Genomic DNA, 25,610 nt, shown 5'->3' with positions numbered 1-25,610 from the left:
GGGACTATATACAGCATTCGGTAGATGAGGGTAATGTTATCTGTGAGAATCAACATGGATTTGTTAAGGGCCGCTCTTACTTTAGTAATATGATTGTCTTTTATAATCAAGTGACAAGAGTAGTTGATGAGGTAAAGTCATATACTGCCATTTTTTTTGGATTTTGCAAAGGCATTTGACAGGGTACCACACGATAAGCTGTTATTTAAGTTGCAGCACATGTCGGATTAGTCAAATGGATTCAGGATTGGCTGACTGATAGGTATCAGAGAGTTGTGTATGATGAGGCAATATCAAGGAAGCAGAAGGTTACAAGCGTGGTTCCACAGGGCTCAGTACTGGGGCCGGTATTGTTCAATCTTTATATCAATGATATTGTCACTGGATTGCAAGGGGACATTCAGTTGTTTGCGGATGATGTGAAGTTGGGAAGAGTTATCAGTAATAGTGCAGATGTGGCAGTCCTGCAAGAGGATTTGAATAAACTAGACAGATGGGCAAATAAATGGGGTCATCGGTTCGATGCAGCAAAATGTAAAGTCTGGGATCCATTGATGGGAGGATGCATACTCCATTGGAGGAGCTGTACTGGAGGAGGTAGGGGAGACAAGAGATCTGAGGGTGATGATTGATAGAAAACTGAAATTCTTAGGGAGCATATTGCAAAGGTTGTGAGGGTAACTCAGAGGACTGCTGCAATAATGAGAAGGACGCCGACCTGCAGAGATAAAAGTTATCATTCCATTGTATAAGTCCCTGATCAGACCACACTTAGACTATTGTTCTCAGATTTGGTCCCCAGGATTTGAAGGGGATAAATTGACTGTGGAAAGGGTACAGAGGCAGATAACAAAGATGGTTTCAGGACTGTACAATATGAGTTATGAGGATCGGCTAAGGGAATGGACTGCAGAGTTTGCTGGATAGAAGGAGAGGTGATATGATCGAGACTTTTAAACTGTTGAGAGGCAGTTACAGGGTAGACACTGGAGAGTTCTTTCACTTGGTGGAACGGCAGGAAGGAGCAATGACAAGGGGCCATCCCTAGAAGTTACGAAAGGAGGCTGTGAGCAAGAGGGTGAGGAGTGGTTTTTTTGTGTGGAGGGTGGTTGAACCTTGGAATGCATTGCCTGAGAGAGAGTGGTTGGAGCGGGGACGGCTAATGGGTTCAAGGAGTGGTATGATAGACTTTGTGTTTCCTAAAAACGACCTCCCACGATGAGTCTTTTGACTCCATGGAGGCCTGGATAATAATAATAATGATGATAATAATAATAACAGTCTGAATTATACAGTTTAATGCAGTAGTTTCTTTTGTTTCTTTTATTTATATAACTTGTATCATGTTTTCTTGTTTACTTTCACTGATTTGTTACTTCTTATAATTTACCAGCTTATAAAATGAGAAAACAAAGAACATCTTTTGACTTTATAAATATAAATACACCTGGTTGTTCAAAAAGAACATGTGAAAGTGATGATAGTGATAATTCCACGGATGATGTAAACACATGTGAAACAGAAAATAATACCAGTCGTAAATGTAAAAAAAATAAGTGAAAGTAAACAAGAAAATATGATACAAGTTATATAAAATTCGGATTTATTAGTGTAGAAATGAACGAAATTCAAAAACCACAATGTGTTGATTGTGGTCTAGTACTCTCAAATGAATGTCTGAAACCAAATAAATTCAGAAGGCATTTAGAAATGAAGCATCAGCAATATGAAGATAAGCCAAAAGAGATTTTATTAGAAAAAAGGATGAAAAATCATTCATTCATGGAAGACTTATGAAAAATCATAAGTCCTCCATGAATGCAATAACTGTTAGAAAGAAATCATTAGTAAAAACTTTGTAAAGAAGAAAAGCTTGGTCCAATTTTGGATATATATCCGGAGGAATATCCTCACCTGTTTACCATTGCCATTCATAATTTGTTGTCTTTTGATTCTACATATTTGTATGAAAATGGATTTTCCACAATGGTAAATATTAAAATGAAACATCGAAATCGACTCCGAATAGAATCCTCCATGTGAATAGCATTGAGTAACACAACTGAAGCAAGAATAGACAAATTAGTAGAGAGTGTTCAACAACAGAGTTCTCGTTAAAATACATTTAAGCAAAGTTGATTTCTGTTTTTTGATTTTTTGTCATTATAATCACTAAGTAAAACCACGAATTTTTTAAGAAAAAGTTTAATTATTTATTATGTTACTACAAACTAAGGGCAATGAAAATATTTTAGGATACATAGGGGGCTGTGACTACTAAATGGTTAAGAACCACTGGTCTAAGCCATCGAAGTTGTAATTTTTTGGAGGAATATCCTAACAACAATAGACTCTTTCTAAGAGTCTATTGTTGTTATAGAGCATAAGATTTTCATAACCTATTGAGAGTACTTGTGCTTATTATGTGTTTTTTTTTTTTTTTTTGTGTTTATTGTCCAGGTTTGAGAACTATACAAGAAGATGGATCTGCTGGTTGCATGGTAGAGTCTTAATTTTGTCTTTAATAATGATTTCCAGATGGGGAAGAGTTTGTTATGGAAGGGTCTATTGTTGTTATAGAGTATAAGATTTCCATAACCTATTGAGAATACTTTGGACTTTTGAATGTTCATCTGCAGACCAATGAGGTAACAAGGGTTGTAAGAAAAGGCCAATTTTGGCAGGATGGTAACAAGGGTGGTAAGAAAAGCAAAAGCAGATTATGAAAGAAAATTGGCCATGCAGGCTAAAGAGAATCCCAAACAGTTTTTTCAATATGTTGCAAGTAAAAGGAAAAATGCTCATGGTAGAATGATCTTAAAAAATGCTGAGGGTAGGGAGGTAACCGAATCAGTCGTTATTGTGGAATTACTGAGTGAGCACTTTGCAAGAGTATATCATCCAGATGGTGAGTTTGCAGGAATGGAAGAACCAACAGCTTATACTGGAATTGTGATGAATGAAGTAGAGGTAACTAGTCTATTACAGAACCTCAATGTCAATACATCTGTGGGATTGGATGGTATACTAGCTCGTGTCATACGTGAAGCAGCTAAAGAATTGTCAATGCCCTTGACCATTTTGTTTAATTTGAGCCCCGGGTCTGGGTCAGTCCCAAGAGGGGTGGAAAGAGGGGAAATGGTTCCGCTGCACAAAGGTGGTTCCAAGGCTGCTGTTGAAAATTACCGGCCAATCAGCATAACAGGAATCATTATCAAGGTCTTAGAGAAAATAGTCAAGAGGAAAATACAAGATTGGATAGAAGAAAATGGGATACTGTATCGGGGATAGCATGGTTTTGAGAAGGGTAGGTCATGCCTCAGTAACTTGCTCACTCATTATAACACAGTGACGGCTGAACTGGATAAGGGTAATGGGTTTACAGTGATTCTACTGGACCTTGCTAAGGCCTTTGACAGGATACCACATGGAATTCTAATCAGTAAATTGCAGCATATGGGGATGGACATAGGGTTGGTGGTTGACGGAGAGATATCAGAGCGTGGTTTACTCAGGAGTAGAGTCCACAAGACGACCTGTGACTAGTGGTGTGCCACAAGGATCTGTTCTTGGACCACTGCTGTTTAATTTGTTCATTAATGATATAGGAAAGGATCTGAGAGGAACAGTTCATTTGTTTGCAGATGATGCGAAGTTGGGTAGGGCAATAGTGAATGCAGATGACGTCAAAATTTTGCAGGATGATTTGGATAGATTGGAGGTCTGGGCTAAGGAGAATGGATGTCAATTTAATGTGGCAAAATGTAAGGTTATGCATTTTGGAGTGAAAAGATTGGCAGCAGTTTACTGCATTGGTAGAACTGTGCTCCAGGAAATTGATGAGGCACGAGATTTAGGAGTGTTGGTGGATAAGGAATTGAAATTTAGGTGACACATTGCAAAAGTGGCCAAATCAGCTCATCAAATCACTTGGTTGCTGAAGAATACGTTGACAAGCAGGTTATTGTTCCTCTGTATCGAGCCTTGATAAGACCCCATCTCGACTACTGTGCCCAGATTTGGTCACCTAGGTTTCTTCTTGATGGGGAGGAGGTGGAGAGGATCCAGAGGTGAGTGACCAAGATGATAGCAGGTCTGTGGAATGAACCTTATGAGAACAGGTTGAGGATTTGTGGGTTGCAAAAATTAGTTGATAGGCAGAAGAGGAGAGATATGATTGAGACATTCAAATTACTGAAGGGTTTCTATAAAATTAATTCAGAAGATATTTTTGAGAACAGGGCTGGTTGTGGGAGGACTAGGGGACATCCATGGAAACTGGGCAAAAGTTTGGTTAGTAAAAGTGTTAGAGCTGGGTTCTTTACTTTTAGAGTAGTGAATGAGTGGAATGCGCTCCCTGAGTCTGTGGTGGATGCTGTGACAGTGAATGAGTTTAAGGCGAGGTATGATAGATATTGTATGAATGTTGAATAGTTGTGATGAATATGATTTGGGGCCTCCCTGATGAGTCTGATGACTCCCTGGAGTTGCCTGTAATAATAGTAATAGTAATAGTAATAATAGCAATAAGTTTAACTTGTGCCTCTAGTAGAGTAGACTTAGATATTTTAGTGCATCTGTTGATTCTGTATCAATAAGTATATTGTCAGCAAAACTAAGATCAATTACACAGTCCAACACAATTTTTGCTGACTTTTATATGAGACTTGTTTTTTACTAATTTGGGTGCGTTGATTTCAAATATCAAACCCATTTTTCTCTATCACGTCAGGTTTTTCCTCTATTGCATTTTCTTTTTGCTAATTTGTAAGTTTTTGATAGTTTTAAGGAGGCAGTACTATTTAGAGGATCAAAAAAATCGATTTTTTAATATTATTTGCTGAAAGTATGTACTTTTAAAAATCTGTTCCTAACTTTTTATCAAGAAATTCGAAAAATTCCTGAAGATATAGCCTATTATTCAAAGCGGTGCGCAGATCAGAATCGGAGAGCTCACCGCTCTCGCTTGTTAGTAAACGAATAAATGCGTAAGAACCTGCAACGGCACGTACTGGCGCTTTGAATGCGAGAGAGGCCGATTACATACATAACTACTTAACAATATTCATTCAAAATTACAAGAATATTTATAAAAAAATAACAATTTTACTTACACATGAGTTTCAGGGAATAAATTTTTGTTTGTAGCAATTTCTGCTGTGTGTTCTGTTTTGGCAATCCCTTTGAATACTCCAACAGTAGTCGGCCATCATGTGAGAATCCCATCTTCCTTGGTACCGATCTTCCATAGTTTTTAAGTCTTGATGAAATCTTTCACCTTGTTCATCGCTTACAGCACCTAAATTCTTTGGAAATCTATCAAGATGACTGTATAGGAAATGAAGCTTTATGCTCATGTTGCAACCTAGGTGCTGGAAATTTTCAAGCATTGTTTCCACTAGATCTTTGTAATTGCACGCTTTTTTGTTTCCAAGAAAATTATTCGCAACCATTGTAAATGAAGTCCAGGCCTCTTTCTCAATTTCGTTCATAGAGTTGATGAAATTTGGGTCTCTTATTAAAGTTCTAATTTGCAGTCCATCAAATACACCGGCTTTAATTTTTTCATAATTAAGTGGTGGAAATTTTTCACATATGTATTGGAAACAGTCACCTTGTAAATCTAAAGCTTTAACATTCTGCTTCATAAGACCTAGTTTGATGTGTAGAGGTGGAAAAATGATTTTTTCTCTGTAGATTAAAGGTTGATTTATAACATTCTGTTCTCCAACATTTAAGGATATTCTAAGAGGTCAATGTTTCTGACTCCAGTGTTGGTTTCTAGCTGGACTATCCCAGAAGCATAGAAAACACGGAAACTTTGTATATCCTCTTTGAAAGCCAAGTAAAAAGTTCACCATTTTAAGATCCACACAGATGATCCAGTTATGGTCTGTATATTTTAATAACTTCAGAACCTTTTTAATGTCCTCATATGTTTCCTTTAAGTGGACTGAATAGCCAATAGGAATTGAGCCATATACATTCCCATTGTGTAGTAAGACACACCTGAGACTTCTGCTTGAACTGTCGATAAATAAACGCCACTCATTTGGATGATATTGTACAATACTCATTTCAGTTAGTAAACATGACACATTGTTACAGTAAACAAACCCACACTCGTGTTTAAAATATTTTACAAGATTACTTTCCCTGCTACGATAAAAAGTTATCTTTGTATCTTGCTCCAGTAAGTTTTTTTCATTTATTGAAGCCAACAATTCCGATGATTCCTTTGATAGGCCCAAATCTCTTACTAAGTCATTCAATTCCGCTTGAGTAAAACATTGCGGTCCAGAACTAGAAATTAAATTTTCATTGTCTAAATCAACATCCGGGTCTTGCCCCTCAAGAACATCTGGCATATCCCGATCATGCTCGTTCTCAAGTAAAGGAAGTCCTTTATAAATTGGCATGGCTATTTCATTGGAATGAGCAACTGGCCGAATTGCTGAGTCGAGATTTGGACACACAATTTTTTTCTTATTCTTCTTATTATAACCAGAAATCTGAACTAAACAAAAATAGCAATCATCTACGTGATTTTTCGGTTCACGCCAAATCATTGGAATGCCAAAAGCTAATTTTTGGCGTTTTCCCTTGCTCCACTGTCGTAAATTTTCTACACATGACTTACACACTTTATTTGGAACCCATGACTTGTCCTGATCTGCAATTTTTACGTCAAAGTATGCAAAGTACCCTTTCTTAATGAAATCAGTGATATTTGTCCTTTGACTGGGAACAGTAAAGCTGCCACAAATGTAGCAGAAGGAATCTACACTATTGACACAATTTCGAGTAGCAGACATGATGTATTTTCTTCACTGCCGACTAACATGCAATTAACAAGACAAAAAAAAACTAGAGACTTTATTGAAATGATATAAGCGCTCATCATAGTTTCATGATCGATTAACGATTGACTGATTTTAATTGTTCTTTGTCCTCTATGACGCACATAACATTCATTTGTTTTAGGCAGTTGTCATCGCCTACTTTTCATCACCTAAATGTATTAGGTCGGTTATCGGCCTCTCTCGCATTCAAAGTGCCAGTACGTGCCGTTGCAAGTTCTTACACATTTATTCGTTTACTAACAAGCGATAGCGGTGAGCGCTCCGATTCTGATCTGCGCACCACTTTAAATAATAGGCTATATCTTCGGGAATTTTTCGAATTTCTTGATAAAAAGTTAGGAACAAATTTTTAAAAGTACATACTTTCAGCAAATAATATTAAAAAATCGATTTTTTTGATCCTCTAAATAGTACTGTCTCTTTAAAACTATCAAAAACTTACAAATTAGCAAAAAGAAAATACCATAGAGGAAAAACCTGACGTGATAGAGAAAAATGGGTTTGATATTTGAAATCAGTGCACCCAAATTAGTAAAAAACAAGTGTCGGATCATAATCAGCAGAAAAAAGATTTTTTTTTGTTGGCCAGTGTTATTTGCATGGTGTGGGTGGATGTTCTAATGGTATAACCAAGATCTTTGGTGTTGATAGTCCAGAAGATGTAGTCCAAGATAACAAGAACAAATAAGTGCCAGCACATCACCTTGCAGGACTTACAACAGAAGTCACTGTAAAGGATTCAAATATTTCTGTTTTAAAGATTATTATAGCATTGTAATCTTTATAAGGTGCTGAGATTGACTGTATGGTTTTTGAGGGTAGACCATAGAAGACGAGTATTTTAATCATTGCTTCTCTATTAATGGAATGAAAGGGTTTTTTGACATCTATAAAGGTTAAAATGAGTGGTTGTTTCTGTTCTACTGTACATCGATTTTTTTTTTTTTTAGAAATCCAGCTTGGTTTTTTCTTAAAATTATTTGTTAGGTGAGATGGACCATCAACACAGAAGATCTTGGTTTTACCATTAGAACATCCATTCACACCATACAAATTCCATTGAGTATCATCCTTGTAGATTTTAACTGTGCCTCATAGCAATCAATGCAATACCTCTATAATTATCCATTCTATTAAGATTCCATAGAAGCCGAGTATTTTAATCATTGCTTCTCTATTAATGGAGCGAAAGGCTTTTTTTTGACATCTATAAAGGTTAAAATGAGTGGTTGTTTCTGTTCTACTGTATATTGTTTTTTTTTACCTCACCGAACACTACTTTTTTCTCAAAAGTAGTGTTCGGTAAGATGGACCATCAACGCAGAAGATCTTGGTTTTACCATTAGAACATCCATCCACACCATGCAATTCTATTGAGTATCATCCTTGTAGATTTTAACTGTGCCTCATAGCAATGAATGCAATACCTCTGTAGTGATCCATTCTATTAATTCCAGTGTTTAATGCTTGATTAATTATGGTAAGAAAATTGAAATGTCTATGTGTTATATCAGCATTTATAAAAGTTCCTTTTTGATTCCTTCAATCCATGGAGATTTTCCTTCTTTTGTTTGATCTATTAATATTTTTAGTTCCTTTTCAGTGAAATCTTCACAATTTATTGGTAGAATAGTGGTTAGATATAGGTCTGCTAACTGGCTTGAATGTTGGGGATTATCAGAATTCAATAATTTAATTAAAAAATATAAGTATTAGAGACAAAAATAATATAATTACATACATAGATATTATTTGTATGAATATGCTTATATAAGCTACAATATACTTAAAATTAAAAACAATATATTTGTCCACAATTCTAAAACCATAAACTTAATACTAAACACAATTTATTGCTCCATAATTAAAAGCAATACATTCACTAGCCTTTACTGAACATACAGATCAAGATTCTCCACTAATTTTTGCATGAACGATGATATGCTGGTTTTTAAATCAATCCAACCAACCATTGTTGTAATAAATTTAGTTTAATCCTTTATCCAAGAGTAAGCAAACGAAGTTTGCGCTTGAAAATATCTTCAGCACTCGGGTAAGGTAGTGCAACACGAGGCAACTCCGAGCAAAGGTGGACCGAGCTCTCATCACTACTTGTCTCAGTATCTCCCATATGCAAAGCACATCTCCTTGCAGACATGAATACTGCTATGCATTAAGGGAAGGGCCACTACCCAGACCGGTTTAAACCTTTATTGAGGTGTATTTGAGTAAATACCTCTCTAAAAATTAGACAATCCCGAAAGATCGCTCCAACTCAGCTTTGTTCCACTCAGTGACAGGCTCACCCCTTCACCATGAAGAACTTCTCGGCGTTGGCTCTACCCAGTGGTAGGCTCACCCCACCACCAGACAGAGCCATAATCTCAGCGGTGGCTCTACTCAGAGACAGGGAAAAACCTACCCCAAGCAGAGCCTCTCATATATATCCAGCATGGGAGGTAAACCCAACCGTGGAGATACTAAGGCAGAAGCAATAGGAGAGGTCATATTTACCTATAGGAGTAGCCAACAGGTGTACCACCTTATTATTGAATTACTCTGGATTTAAAGAAAGATGTTGGAAGTTTATTTTGGACTTGGTTAGACTATAATAAATTTAGTTTAATCCTTTATACAAGTGTAAGCAAACAAAGTTTGCGCCTGAAAATATCTTCAAGACTGGGGTAAGGTAGTGCAACACCAGGCAACTCCGAGCAAAGGTGGACCAAGCTCTCATCACTACTTGTCTCAGTATCTCCAATAATGCAAAGCACATCTCCTTGCGGACATGTATACTGCTGTGCATTAAGGAAAGGGCCACTACCTAGACCGGTTTCAACCTTTATTGAGGTCTCATCAGTGGGAGGCAGATCCAATTGTGGAGATACTAAGGCAGAAGCGATAGGAGAGGTCATATTTACCTATAGGAGTAGCCAACAGGTGTACCTGTTGTGCCAAGGTGTTATACCATGGTGCTTACACTTGGATAAAGGATTAAACTAAATTTATTATAGTCTAACCAAGTGAAAAATAAACTTCCAACATCTTTCTCTAAATCCAGAGTAATTCAATAATGAGGTGGTACATATATAATAATAACATATAACAATAATAATGTAAATATGATCTCTCTTATTGCTTCTGCCTTAATATCTCCACGGTTGGGTCTGGCTCCCACTGATGAGACCTCAATAAAGGTAGAAACTGGTCTGGGTAGTGGCCCTTCCCTTAATGCACAGCAGTATACATGTCCGTAAGGAGATGTGCTTTGCATTATTGGAGATACTGAGACAAGTAGTGATGAGAGCTCGGTCCACCTTTGCTCGGAGTTGCCTGGTGTTGCACTACCTTACCCCAGTCCTGAAGATATTTTCAGGTGCAAACTTTGTTTGCTTACACTTGGATAAAGGATTAAACTAAATTTATTATAATCTAACCAAGTGAAAAATAAACAACAATCAATCCAAAAACCATTGTTGGTTGGATTGATTTATTGCTTCCTGCTAGAATGCGGTTTCTCAGATGTTTGCTAGTAAATAAAGTAATGACTGGTGGCAGTCTCTCTTTATTTTTTTTGAAGTCCTTGATTAACAGAGGTGATGTCAGTGGTTATGACTGGAATGCTGGTGTTGGTGCCAATTAATTGCACTATAGAGCTTAAATCTTTTGTCTTTTCTTTTGGTATTTCCTCTATTTGAAGTTCTTTTTTTCGTTCTTTTTGTAATATATATATATGTAGTAAGTATATATGCAATAATATGTATGTGTAATATATATGTAATACGTGTAGTATATGTAATAATAATTAATTAATTAATATTATCTGCAGCTCATTGTAGAGCATGTTTTCATTGGTGCTGTATCCATAAAATTTGGTTAAGACATCTAAGAGCTAATGTCTTTGCTCTGATTCTAGATGATTTGATGTGTCATTAAAGTGGTACTGCTTACCATCACGAGAATATTCTTGAAAGGGATAGATACGATAGTGCTAGTGCTTGATGTGGGGAAGCATTTTGCTTAATGGAAGCACCAAGCTACAAGTGAAAAAGGGACTATGACTGGTAAATAATATTACAATGAAGTTCTTCAACATCATTTTCAATTGTTATTACATGGTACTGTAGGCAAAAAATTCATTTTTATGAATAACATTGCCACAGCACATCGTACACGAGCAGTGGAGATATACTTCTGGAAACCGAGGATATTAATATTAGCACAATCCCCAGGTCTCAACCACATAGAACACATTTAGGATGCAATAGGGAGATGAATTGATGCTTGAAATTCCCCTTCAGAAAACAAACAAGGCCTTACACTTCTTTGTTTTCTGGAGTGGGACAGTTTGCCTCAAGAACTCCTGAATTGAATCACTCGATGCTAAGCATGATACGACGTTGTGTGAGCTGCAATGAAGTTTAATTATTATTATTGTTGTTGTTCCGGGCAACTCCAAGGAGTCAACAGACTCATCGAGGGAGGCACTAACATCATGTCAAGAAACTATTCGATATGGACACAGTATCTATCATACCTTGCCTTGAACTCATTCACGGTCGTAGCGCCCACAACAGACGCTGGAAGATTATTCCACTCATTCACTACTCTCCAAGTAAAAAACCTAGCTCTAACACCCTTGTCAACCACGCTCTTGCCCAGCTTCCATTCATGGCCCCTAGTCCTCCCACCACCAGTCATATTTTCAAAAATATCTTCTGGATCAATCTTATAGAAACTCTTCAGTAATTTGAATGTCTCAATCATATCACCCCTCCTTCGCCTATTGACCAATTTCTGCAACCCACAAATCTTCAACCTATTCTCATAAGGTTCATTCCACAGACCTGCTATCATCTTGGTCACTCGTCTCTGGATCCTCTCCACTTCCTCCCCATCACGAAGAAATCCTGGTGCCCATAACTGGGCACAGTAGTCTAGATGGGGTCTTATCAAGGCTCAATACAGAGGTACAACAACTTGTTTGTCTCTGCATATTAAAGTATTTTTCAGAAGCCAAGTGATTTGGTGAGCTGTTTTAGTCACTTTTGCAATGTGCCCCTTAAACTTCAATTCCCTATCCACCAACACTCCCAAATCCCTGGCCTCATCGATCTCCTGGAGTACGGTTCAACCAATGCGATATACTGCTGCTATTCTTTTCACCCCAAAGTGAAAAGAATAGCAGCAGTATATCGCAATTTATTACCTTAATACATAACCTTACACTTTGGCACATTAAATTGACATCCATTTTACCTAGCCCAGTCCTCCAAACTATCCAAATCATCCTGTAAAATTTTGACATCCTGTGCACTCATAATTGCTCTACCCAACTTTGCATCATCAGCAAACAAGTGAACACTTCCTCTCAAATCCTTTCCTATATCATTGATGAACAAATTGAAAAGCAGTGGTCCAAGAACAGAGCCCTGTGGCACTCCACTAGTCACAAGCAGTCTTAGACTCCACTCCTGAATAAACCACTCTCTGGTATCTCTCCTTCAACCACCCTCTTATCCATCTCACCAACCCTATATCTATCCCCATCTGCTCCAGTTTACTGATTAGGGTTCTATGTGGTATCCTATCAAAAGCCTTGGCAAGGTCCAGTAGTATTACTGTAAACCCATTACCCCTATCCAGTTCAGCCGTCACTGTGTTAAAAAACGTGAGCAAGTTATTGAGGCATGATCTACCCTTCACAAAACGATGTTGTTCCCCATACAATATCCCATTTTCATCTATCCAATCCTGTATTCTTTTCTTGACTAATTTCTCTAAGACCTTGACAATGATTCCTGATATGCTAATCAGTCGGTAATTTACAACAGCAGTCTTGGAACCACCTTTGTGCAGTGGAACTATTTTCCCCTCTTTCCACCCCCTCGGGACCAACCCAGACCCGAGACTCAAATTAAACAAAATGGTCAAGGGTACTGACAATTCTTTAGCTGCTTCTTGTACAACACGAGTTGGTATACCATCCAATCCCACAGATGTATTGACATTGAGGTTATGCAATAGACTACTCACCTCCACTTCATTCACCACAATTCCCGTATAATCTACTGGTACATTCGTTTCTGCAATGTCACCACCTGGATGATATATGCTTGCAAAGTGCTCACTCAGTAACTCAACTATATCAACTGATTCAGTTACCTCCCTACCATCGACATTCTTTAAAATCATTCTGCCATGTACATTTTTCCTTTTACTTGCTACATATCTAAAAAACTGTTTAGGATTCTCTTTAGCCTGCATGGCCCATGTTCTTTCGTAATCCTTTTTTGCTTTTCTTACCACACCCGTTACTCTTCTGGCCTGCGCTTTATACCGTTCGTGTGCCTGCCGGTCACCTTTCTCCTTAAATTCTCTCCATAGTTGTTTCTTTTTTTGCAGCTCAAGCTTAATGGTGTTATTCATCCATTTAACCCCTAGTTGATTTATTATTCGGACTTTAAGTATACAATCAGCCATTGCTTCATGCAAACACTTCTTAACTACCTCCCATGCACTATCAACTTCTAGTCCTTGCAGTTGTACATGCCATGGCACTGAACCAATCAAACTCCTAAGCTTGTCATACTTTCCAGCCTGATAATTCCACATTTACCCTGTCTTAATTGAAAATTCTACACCTTTAGCCACCTCCCAAGTCAAGACCCTATTGATCACTCTCACCAAATGGTGGGAATGTGGTCATATTTGTTACAGCCAAATCCTCAGATGTAATTACTAGGTCAAGCACTCTCTGACCCGTAGTATTTTCCATTACATGCTGTCGCAGATAGTTATCCCTTAATAACCCCATAAAATCCAATTCCTTCCTCCCATGTGTCCTCCCCTCACTCCAATCAATGCGACCATAGTTGATATCTCCCATAATAATCACCCTCCTTCCACTCATTTCTTCTATTTGCTTGTGCATACTGTCACCACCATCTTTTTCATCACTTGGTCTATAGCAGCACCCAATTGTATATTTAGTTCTGCTAGCCACAATCTCACACCAAATGGCCTCAAATGTGCTCTTTTCTCTATCCTGCAATTCAACTTCTATTCTCCTTGGCTGCAGCTCATCAGCTATCATCAACAATACTCCTCCCATCCATTTTATTCTCCCTGTCATTCCTGAACACACTATACCCATCACATTCAATCCCACTAGCTATATCATCTACAGCCAGCCATGTTTCACTAGTACCAATAACCTGTGGTCTGGAAGTGCCAACCATGGCCAAAATCTCTTCCTTCTTGTTCCTCATATTCCTAGCATTAGTGTACATGAATTTAAGACTCCCATTAGCCCCAACCCTACCTTGATGCCTTATATTAACTATCCCACTCTGATTTGTTGTCCTTATTTGCTCGGGCATATTATATTCATTCTTACATTCAACTGCCTCCCTAAGGATTGTATATCTACTCCCCCCCGCCTTAATAAATCTAGTTTCTCTGAATTTGCACATCCACCACATTCAGCAACACTTTCTCAAGTCTTCTTACACCGTAACCATTCAAATGCAAGCCATCCATCTTATATAGATCCTTTCGCCCATCGAACTCACTCCACATGTCCACACCACTTGTCATACATAACCCACGCATAAAGTCATTCGCAATTATGGCTCTCCTTTTAAACATTTCACTGTCATACCGTGGCAAAAGACTAATCATTCTAACTCTCTCACTCTTTTCTTTTGCTACCTCAAACAATTCATTCAGGTCTTCTATCATTTCCATTTTGTCTCCTTTCAAATCATTCGTACCTGCCACAACAATCATTTCTTTCACCCTTTCCTTTTGCTCTCTAATAGACTCAGTTACATCCTTTATGGTTGCACCAGGTTGGTAGGATTTTGTCAAATCCTCTACTATCACACCTCATACTAACGAGTCTCCATACAGCACTCTCTCCTTTATTTTGTTCATGTTCACACTCATACGTCTATTTTTCCTGTCATACTTTTTATTATTGGCTGGTTCATTCAGTGGACTTTTGCTCATATGCTCTAGCTGCTGTTTTGCCCTTTGTATCGCACCATTCAATAATGCGATCTCACTCATTGCGTCTGTCTCATCTTTTTTATTCTCAGTAAAACCATTAATACTATCATTCACACTTTCTACATTCACACTCTCACAATTCTCTGGTACAACCTCGCCGTTTCTTGTCATATCCCTATTTTCTTCATTCTGAAGTTTGACAAAAATATCACACTCACGATCCGAAATACTCTTCAATTTCTCATTCTCCCTACATTTTCTACACACATTCACTCCTTTATTATCATCTAACCATACTCCGCAAAGTGTACATTTCACAGCTAGTACACTGAATCATCTCTTTTATACTACCATTCTTTGATAAAGATGGTGAACCATCATTACTGGCCACCATTTTCCTTCGTACTGGAGCCATACTTACTTGCAACGTATTTTATCAAATTATAAATTATAACACACCAAAAATACACAAAAAGATGCACTAAGAGACGCAAGGCAAACAAAACTATGCAATATTAAATAAATTTATCAACGATAACTGAAAATAATACTTATCTTATCCGGAGCTTTCACGAACACTACACACTCGAATCCCTCTAGCGGCGACAGCCCCAATAAAATATGTTATAAAGACACACAAAATACTCTAAAAACACGAAAATCGTTCTAATATACTATAAACCAATTTTCTAAGGAAAAACACACACAAAAAACACCAAAAATCACCAATTTTACACGAGCGCTAAATTACACCGACCACTCACCATACAGGGTGTTCGGGATAAATTTGACAGTTTCGTAAGGAAAAAGAAAATCTTCTTTGTATCTATTAAATTTAATGAATTGACAAAAAAACATTACAGGCAGAGTTAATTACAATACTATCAACAAGATTTACTCAAAATAACCACCATTAGCATCGATCACAGCTTCAATTCTGCTTCGGAACCTCGAACAAGCTGATGCTACAGTCTCCCTGGGAAGGGCCGCAAAAACTGTTTTAATTTTATCCATTAACTGGGCTTTTGTATTACTGGAAGTGCGATTGGTGTCTTTTTCAACTGCGCCCCATACAAAATAATCCATGGGGTTAAGGTCTGGGGAGTTTGGAGGCCAAACATTTGGACTGGTGAAGTCGTAGAAATTTTCAGACAACCATTTTTGACTTTTCCCAGAGGTGTGGCAAGGGGCCGAATCCTGCTGCCATACATACGGCCTACCATTGGCTACCCTTGTTATCCAGGGCTTGACTACAGTTAGCAACTCCACGAACAAAGCCCGAATTCCAATGCCAGGGTTCTTCAACACCTGTTCCTGCAGATTTGCGAGGAATTCTGCTGTACGAACGCAATCAGATCGTCTGCTAGGGATCTTTCTTCTTGCTACATCCTCGTAGTCACCATTGCAAGTCTCTAGTTCATGCCTGATTGTTTTTACTGTATTCAGGGAGCATTGGGCAGCAGTCGTAATATCCTTATTTTGATGGCGGGCACGAATCATCATGATACAAGTTATTCTCTTCCATGATTCAGGTGGGTTCCAGCTATCCATCCTTTCTGACATCTTGTATATGAATGAAGAAGGGTCCAAACTTTTAAATGAAGAGAAGTGTGTGTTAATATATGTAACTTACGGAAAAATATAATTAATTATAAATATGTCAAATTTATCCCGAACACCCTGTATAACCTCAAACCCCCTCCATACTGAAATGTCTCTCTGCAGTTTTCTGTAAGCAGTGTATATTAATTCCTTAACTATGCCCTTGGGAAATTTGCCGCCATTGCCAAAAATAAATTGCAATTTAATTTGTAAGAAATTTATAACACATTTTTTGTGTAATACAATTTATTAGTATTTTGGCAATAAATTTATGTCCATATTTTGATGTCATCAAGAAAATTTTTCATATACATGTAAAATGTATTTAAATTAAGGGGATATTTAATCCCACATTATTTCAAAGCCGAATAAGAAAACTCTAAGATAGAAATCAAAGAGTTTCATGCCGAATACAGCAAACTATAAAAGTTCGGTGAGTCCAAGCGTGAGCAACACCTGGATAGTACAATACCGGGCAACTCGTTGTAAAGGTGGATAAAGCTAGGATCGCTATTCTTAGTATTTGCCCTAACATTACATTAAGGGAGATAGGTCACTACCCAGACCGGTTTCAACCTTTATTGAGGCCTCATCAGTGAGTACGTAGACCAAATAATAGCAAGATTATAGTGATAATAGGTTTAATACTTTACAGTACAAGTTGTCAAAAAGGTGCACAGATAAATTAATGAAATAAAGCGCCAAAAGGCTTCACTTCGCCGATGTTAAAATTATTTAAATTAAGGGGGATATTTAATCCCACATTATTTCAAAGACGAATAAGAAAACTTTAAGATAGAAATCAAAGAGTTTCATGCCGAATATAGCAAACTATAAAAGTTTGGCGAGTTTTACATTAGGGCAAATACTAACAATAGCGATCCTAGCTTTACAACGAGTTGCCTGGTATTGTACCACCGAGGTGTTTGCTCACGCTTAAACTCACCGAACTTTTATAGTTTGCTATATTCGGCATGAAATTCTTTGATTTCTATCTTAGAATTTTCTTATTCAGCTTTGAAATAATGTGGGATTAAATATCCCCTTAATATAAATAATTTTAACATAGCCGAAGTGAAGCCTTCTGGCTCTTTATTTCATTAATGTAAAATGTAGTTCATCCTTAGCTTTTGAGTATCAGTGTACATATCAGAAAGGAAGTATGATGTTCATTATATAATATAAAGGCAAGTGACATGAAGAAAATACTTCTACAAAGTGGCTTAGTTGTGAAGATTCTCTGCATGCAAACTTTATTCATTTATGTTTGGGTAAAGGATTAAAGCAAGAATATAATTTCTTGTTTAGTATAATTTACTTTGTAACTAAGCTGACACATTTTCTATAGTTACTGAATTCTTATAAAAAAGCATTCCTGAAAGGTGTTTTTATTTTTGGCTCACCAACATAAAATCAAGCAATCCAGAGAGCACAGCACTATAGTTTCTGATGTCAAGAAATCCTTTGGATTTGTGAATTTATCAAAAGAGTGTTATTATCATTCAGGACATCTACAGAGCCATAAGACAAAAAGTACCATACTGCAAACTTATTTACTGTTCCACTCTCTGACAATGAACAGCATGATTCTAACCTTCTGCATGTAAAGGAAATTCTCACTCTTACCACTTTTTTATATAACTTCATGACTGGTAGACGGTGGTTCTTCCTATGCAAAATCTTCCTAGTATTATCCTTCTGAGAAATACCTATTACCAGCTTTATTATTTTTATTATTTTTCAGGACTTCCATGGAGTCACAAGACTCACTGTGGAAGCTCCATCCTAAACAAAACAGTGTCCATCATACCACTTCTAAAATTTATTCACTGCTCGTGATCTCAGAACCCTATAAGTAAGGAATTCCATAGTTCAACAACCCTCCATATAAAGAAACCAGTCCCCTAGTATTCAGGCTTATTATTATTGTTATTGCACAGGCATCTCCATGGAGTCCGAAGACTCATCGCAGAAGACCCAAACTAAGCACACAATCTATTGTACCACTCCTTGAAACCATTAACAGGCAAAGCACCCACAACTGACTCCATCAACACATTCCACTCATTTGCAACTCTCCAAGCAAAAATTCTAGTACTCACACCCCTGCTAACCACACCTTTATTCAACTTCCAGGAATGACCTATTTTTGTGGCCACTCTAGCCAAGTGCTGAAACATTTCCTCTGCACAATCCTATAAAACCCTTTAAATAACTTAAATGTTTCTATCATATCCACTTTTATTTTCTCCCATCAACCAACTTTTGCAATCCACACACCCTCAATCTATTCTCATAGGGAACATTCCACCGACAACTTAGCATCTTGGTTGCTCACCTCTGAACTTCTCGACCACTTCCTCAATCCCATGATACTCAGGAGACCAGATCTGAGCATAGTAATCCAGATGTGGATGTGTGAAGGCCTTATAAAGATGAATAACAACTTTCAATCTACTTGTTAGTGTGTTCTTCAACAGCCGATTAATTTTATGAGATACATTAGCAACCTTAGCAATATGTCCTCAAAATGTGGTACACAGCTTATAATGTATTTATCCCAAAATGCATAAGTTTTGCTCATAATGATAGCCTATTCAAATCATCCTGCAAGCTTTTCACATTCTCTTTATATTCTCTTACCATGAGAAAATTGCTTGGTGACATTGATACCTTTGAGTACAATGGAACATGCACCTCCCTTGCTGTGAGCGAGCTGCAATCTTTAAAGTGAAACAGAGCATATGTGATCTCAATAAAGTTGAAATCCAGTGATATATAAGATAGTTAAATAAACAGCTTTTTATAATTTAGTGTTTTTGTGTTGTGATAAAGTTAAAACAAGTTATGAATAACATCCAATATCTAAGGCTCTCAAAAGATAGAGAGTCATAAAACTTAATTTTATCTTCTTAACCCTTAATTAGTCACACCATTTTGTGTTACATAATAAGTTGCATGAGGGAGGTGGAGCTATGTGACCCCAAAATTAAAGTTATGATATTTCTTTAATTTCTCAATATTTCCCATGAAATGTTTTATTTATTATAAGGTTGATTATGATGAGTAAAATGAAATAAACAAATCATTAATATTGCTTTATTTTTATATTAATTAATAACATGTTTATTTAGTCTTAATTTTCTGCAATTATTGCATCTTACTGAAAAATGCTCATTGCAACAAAAGCTCAGACATTTTTCACACTTTGACCTTATTTTATGCTTCAAGCTTGGACACATTACACAGTTGCCTCAGGAATATCCATAATCAGAAATACAATTCTGGTTGTAGAGCTTTTGTAAAAATACTCATGTAAATAGTACTGTGGGGTCAGAACATCAGAAATCACTCCTTACTCCACAACTGATTGTGCCAGTGGCTGGCAAGTGATTGATTTGGTGTGAGGGCAGCAAGAAACAGCTACTTGAAATCGCAACAAAAATTTGTCATTGGTTTTGTCCAAAATCGAACTTGAATGACAGCTGGGGTCAAATAAATCTCATGCGATGAATTTAAGGTTAAGGTTTTTGAAATTATTACATGTGAGAACTCTACACTCATAAAATTAGAACAACTTTTTACAATATACAGCAGTATTGCCTATAAAAACAGAATCGTTTGCTTTATACGTCATAATTTTACCTTCTTCACAGTATGTATCAGTCTGCAGCAAGCTCTCATCTGACGCCGATAACAATTTTCTTCACAGAAATGTTGATGTTTGCAAGTGAAATTGATGGAATTGGCCAACTGCACAATAACCTATTAAACAAATTAATATTAATTTGTAGTCAGCAGAATATCAAAAATATCTGAATAATGAAAAATTTATTATTATTATTATTACAATTATTAATATTTGACCTCCATGGAGTCAGAGACTCATCATGGGAGGTACACACTATTGCATACAATGCTCATCCAACCATGCCTTAAACTGATTCAATGTGTCTACACCTACAACACTCTCAGGCAATGCTTACCAACCACTCTCCATGCAAAGAACTTACTCCTCTGCTCACACCCTTTTTATACGGTTTCCACTGATGGCCTCTTGTTCTACTCCACCTCTACCATTCTATAAAAAACTCTTCCATGTTGAGCAAATAACAACCCCTGACTAGATTATATGTCTCAATCATATCCCCCCCTTTACTCCTATTCACGAGGCTTTGCAACTTCATTCGCTCAATCTGTCCACATACTGCACATTCCAAAGACCACTAACCCACCTTTGTGAATCTTCTTTGGACTCTTTCTAACATATACTCTTCACCCACAAAAACCCAGTGAACAAATCTGTGCACAATAATCAGTACAAGGCCTGATTTCTAATTGCATCATGACCTCTCTATTTCTACATGTCAGGGTCCTCGACATCATTGCCATCATCTGCTGTGATGTGTTCACAACTTGTGAAAAAAGGCCCCTGAATTTCAGGTCCCTGTCCACCATCACTCCTAGATCTCTCATCTCCTCTACTTCCATTAAAGTTTCCCCAACAAGTGTATACTTTGCATCCCATGATTTCTTACCAAATCTCAAAACCTTACACTTTGCAACATTGAACTGACAGTTCCATTTACCTGCCCATTTTTGCAATCTATTATTATTATGATGATGATTATACTATTATTAATATTATTGAAGTCAAGGACTCATCGAGGGAGGCTGTAAATTACCTAACCCAGCTATCATACCTCCAGTTAAATTCATTTACACCAAATGCATTCACTACCCCTAAGGGCAAATTATTCCACTCACTCACTCACTGCTCTCTAAGAGGAAAACCTAGCTCTTATCCCTTTCTTGACTGAGAACAACCTTAACTTCCATGGATGCACCAGTGTTCTCTCCCCGCCTTCCATATAACGAAAAATTTCATCATTTGAAATGCTATAACACCCATTCAAAAGTTTATAGACCTCTATCATATCACCCCTCTTTCTCCTGTTAACCAGAGTCTGCAATCCACATACTCGCAATCCATCCTCAGAATCTAAATCCCATAGTCCAGATGTAATCTTTGTAACTCTTCTTTGCACCCTTTTCACAGCTTCTTTATTTATCCCCTTGGAACCCGGGAGACCAAATCTGTTCACAATAATCCATGTGTGGTCTTATCAAAGCCTTATAAAGAGACAAAATGACTTCCTTATCCTTACATGTCAAGGTTCGCTTCAACATAACAATTATCCTCTCAGTTGTATTTGCAACTTTTGCTATGTGACCTTTGAACTTTAAATTCTTATCCACCAATACATCAAGATCCCTTGCCTCTTCAGTTTCTTGTAGCATAACCCTGCTAATATAATATGCTGCTAGAACATAATCACACCAAAGTGCATAACTTTACACTTACTAACATTAAACTGACAGCCATTTTCATTTGTCCAGATTTCCAGTCTATTCAAATCATTTTGTAATTGCTGAATATCAGTAGCATCCCTGATTGCCTTGCCTATCTTCGCATCATCAGCAAACAATTGCACATCTGATGATAGACCCTGTTTGATGTCATCAATGTATAGATTGAGCAATAATGGTCCAAAGACTGAACCCTGAGGTACACCACTGGTTACCTTAAATCTGGCAGATCACACCCACTGTATACCACTTTTTGATATCTGTCTGTCAACCATCCCCTGATCCAAGTCAATAGATAATGTTCCAATCCCATATTCTCCACTTTACGCAACAACCTGTCGTCTGGTATCCTATCAAATGCCTTAGAAAAATCCAACATTATCATAGTATATCCATTCCCTTTATCCAACTTGGCCATAGCATTGCTATAAAATATGAGCAAATTGCTAAAACATGACCTTCCTTTAGTAAACTCATGCTGTTCCCTGCAGAGTATAGAATGCTTGGCACCCATTTCTGTATGCAAGTTCTTACCAACTTCTCTAAAATCTTCATTACCACACCAGAGATACTAATAGGTCGGTAGTTAGACTCATCAGTTTTTGCACCACCCTTGTGCAATTGAACTATCATACATTCCTTCCATTCTTGTGGTATCATTCCTGAACTGAGACTCAAGTTATACAAATGTGTGAAAGGCCTAGCCACTTCAGCTGAACATTCCTTTAGCAGACGGGCTGATATTCTATCTGTTCCTATTGGCAAATTCTTATTCAGGTTATGCAAGAGCTCTTCAACCTCATTTTCATGAACCTCTACTCTTCATCCAATGTAGCAGTAGCACTGTGCACCATGCTACATACACCTGGTTGATATATCTTAGCAAAGTGAGCACTCATTAATTGGACAATCTCCTTAGCTTCTGACACTCGTGTACCATCTGCATTCAATAAAGTTATTCTTCCACATTCATTCTTTCTTTTGCTTGTGGCATAATGATAAAATTCTTTTGGATTGATTTTAGCTTGCATTGCCAATTTCTTTTCATTACTCATTACTTTTCTGGTCTGAGCTTTATATATTTCATAACTCCTCTCACTCTTATTCTCATGATATTCTTTCCACATCATCTTCTTCTTGTGGATCTCTTGCTTAATAAGGCTGCACATCCAATTCACTCCCAACCTATTTATTCTTTGAACACTAAGAATACATTGAGATACCACCTCATTCAAGCACTTTTTCCAAGATTCCTATGAATCTTGCTGACATTTTTTCCATTCATTAACTGATACCATGGGACCAAAGATAGTATTCTTCTAAGTTAATCATAATTTCCTGCTTTGTAGTTCAGGTCCTCTAGTAAGGCCACAACATCTGCTTGACTCTGCATTGCTTTTCTTAGTTTTGAATCATCTGCAAACAGCTGCAAATCACTTGTTAAACCAATTCCAATATCTTTAACATACAAACTGAACGACAATGGCCCAAAAACTGATCCCTGCAGCACACCACTAATGACCTTTCTCTTTTGGGATACCACACCTCCATATAAAGTTTCTGATACCTATCTGGCAGCCAGTCTCTGATCCAACTCAGAAGTCTGTTGTCCAATCCCATTTGTTTCAATTTATTTAAGAGTTTCAATTTTAATTTAAGTTTTAATTTATTTCAATTTATCACCAATATCATGTGGTAACCTATCAAAAGCATTTGCAAAATCCAAGTAAACCACTATATGCATCTCACCTGTTCAAGGTATTTGTCACCGTGTTTATAGTACATAAGTAAGTTAGTGAAATGTGATCCTTAACAAAACTATGTTGATAACCACAAAGAATACAGCTGTTATCAACCCATTTCTGTATCCTACTTCTCACCAATATCTTCAGTACCTTCACCACAACTGATATACAGACCAGCCTACAAGCTACAACCCTTATCACCACCTTCATGCAGTGGAACAATTTTACCCACCTTTCACTCCTTTGGAATGTGTGCTGTTGTAAGACTTTTATTAAACAGGCATGCCAATGCTACTGCCAATTGCCTGGAACATTCCCTTAAGATTTGTGGTGATATGTCATCAAATCCTATCGCCTTATTGACATCAAGGTTATTTATTTCCTCAAATACCTCCTGCTCACTCACAATTAAGCTATCTATTCCCATGACCTCTATACTTAATTTCCTCATGATTTTATCCTGATCAGGATGAAACACTCTTAGAAATTGATCACTGAATACCTCAACAATGTCTTCTGTAGCAGTTATCAATCTATCCCTTTCAATTATTAACATAATCTTACCATAATTCTTCTTCCTTCTACTTGCCATATATCTAAAAAACTCTCTAGGGATTTCCTTTACCTGACTTGCCAATTTCTGCTCATACTCTACTTCTGTTTTCCATACTAATTGAATCACTCTCATGGCTTATTCTTTATACTCTTCATGTGACTGATTATTACCATTATTCATCTCGTACTGCCTCCAAAGTACTTTCTTCTTCCAGTCATGTTTAAGCTCTCAGTCACCCATTTTAACTACCTACCTACCTTATTCAGCCTTTTGGCCTTTGGAATACATTTCCACATTAATGCTGTTGTGTATCTCTTTAGTTCCTAAGCAGCATTTATTTCCTTACCACTCAACTTCTCATTCCATGCTATAGCTCCAAGCTTTCTCCTAAGCTCGTCATAATCACCAGCCTTATAATTCTATTCATATATCCTTTCCTCACAAAAGTCTGTATATGACTAGCCATAACTCTGGTGATCACTTCATGATCACTCTCACCAACTGGAGGAAAGTGTGAAACCCCAATCACAATTACATCCTCTGATGAAATGATCAGATTTAAAACACTTGATCATCGTGTGCCCACCTTTATGTGCTGCCTGAGATAGTTATCTCTTGAGAACTTGAGAAATTCATTTTCCTTATTACAATTTATACCACCATAATTAAAATCACCCATAATAATTACCCTTTCTTTGTTCACTAATCCAAGCTGTTTTTACATTTCTTCATCAGAACCCCCCCTCTCCCATATTCCCAGGCCTATAACAACGTCCAACTAAATGTATCTTCCTCTCAACCTCCAGGTGACACCACACTGCCTCATAACCATTGCCAATATTCCCCTCCTTTCATGTCTACCCTAAGTGGACTTAATTCCCCTGCTATCATCAGAAACACTCCTCCTCCCTTCTTGCCTTTCTATCCTTGTGAAAAATACTGTATCCTTCCAATTCTATTCCTGTTACAATATCATCTTCATTCAATCATGTTTCACTTATTCCGATGATTTTGGGGTGAATAAACTCAATCACTGAAACCATTTCATCCCCCATTTTTCTGATACTTCTGGCATTTGTAAACAGAGTGGTTCATAAGAAAGATTCCAGAAATTGGACCACATGTTTATTATGATAAATAACAATAAAAAAACCAACAAGTTTTGTAAGTCGTTTGACTTACATCTTCAGGAATCAAAGGTAACTAAAAGCATCTACTACGTAGGTCAGATGGGAAGATCAGGGGAAATTCACATGAACGAACACCAAAAAAGATGTGCAAAAAAGAAGAGAACACAAATCAGGCCTAGCATACCATACAACTTCCACCAGCCATAATGTACTCTGGCAAAAAACAAACATGTCTTACGTTGAAAAAAATTGTTACATAAGAAAATTTAAAGAAGCTGCAAACATGCTTAGAATTCCAACACAATGCAACAAAAATGAATAACATAAGCCA

At 37.2% G+C, this 25,610-nt stretch overlaps 1 protein-coding gene across 4 annotated transcripts in view; it reads right to left on the bottom strand.

The window, feature by feature from the left end:
- Positions 1–25,610, bottom strand: part of unc80 (unc80, NALCN channel complex subunit) — a 1,852,146-nt gene that overhangs the window by 1,044,718 nt on the left and 781,818 nt on the right. For all 4 annotated transcript variants that reach the window (XM_090404461.1, XM_090404464.1, XM_090404465.1 and 1 more), the window contains one exon: positions 20,124–20,243. In XM_090404461.1, the coding sequence (XP_090260587.1) occupies positions 20,124–20,243 (120 nt within the window). The remainder of the gene's footprint in view (positions 1–20,123; positions 20,244–25,610) is intronic.

This window comes from Typopeltis vanoorti, chromosome 14 (assembly GCF_054136105.1).
Source record: "Typopeltis vanoorti isolate ZY-2024b chromosome 14, IOZ_Tvanoo_1.0, whole genome shotgun sequence".
Classification (NCBI taxonomy): Eukaryota; Metazoa; Arthropoda; class Arachnida; order Uropygi; family Thelyphonidae; genus Typopeltis; species Typopeltis vanoorti.
The sequence above is the reverse complement of the archived record's forward strand: the minus strand, read 5'-3'. Positions and strand labels throughout refer to the sequence as shown.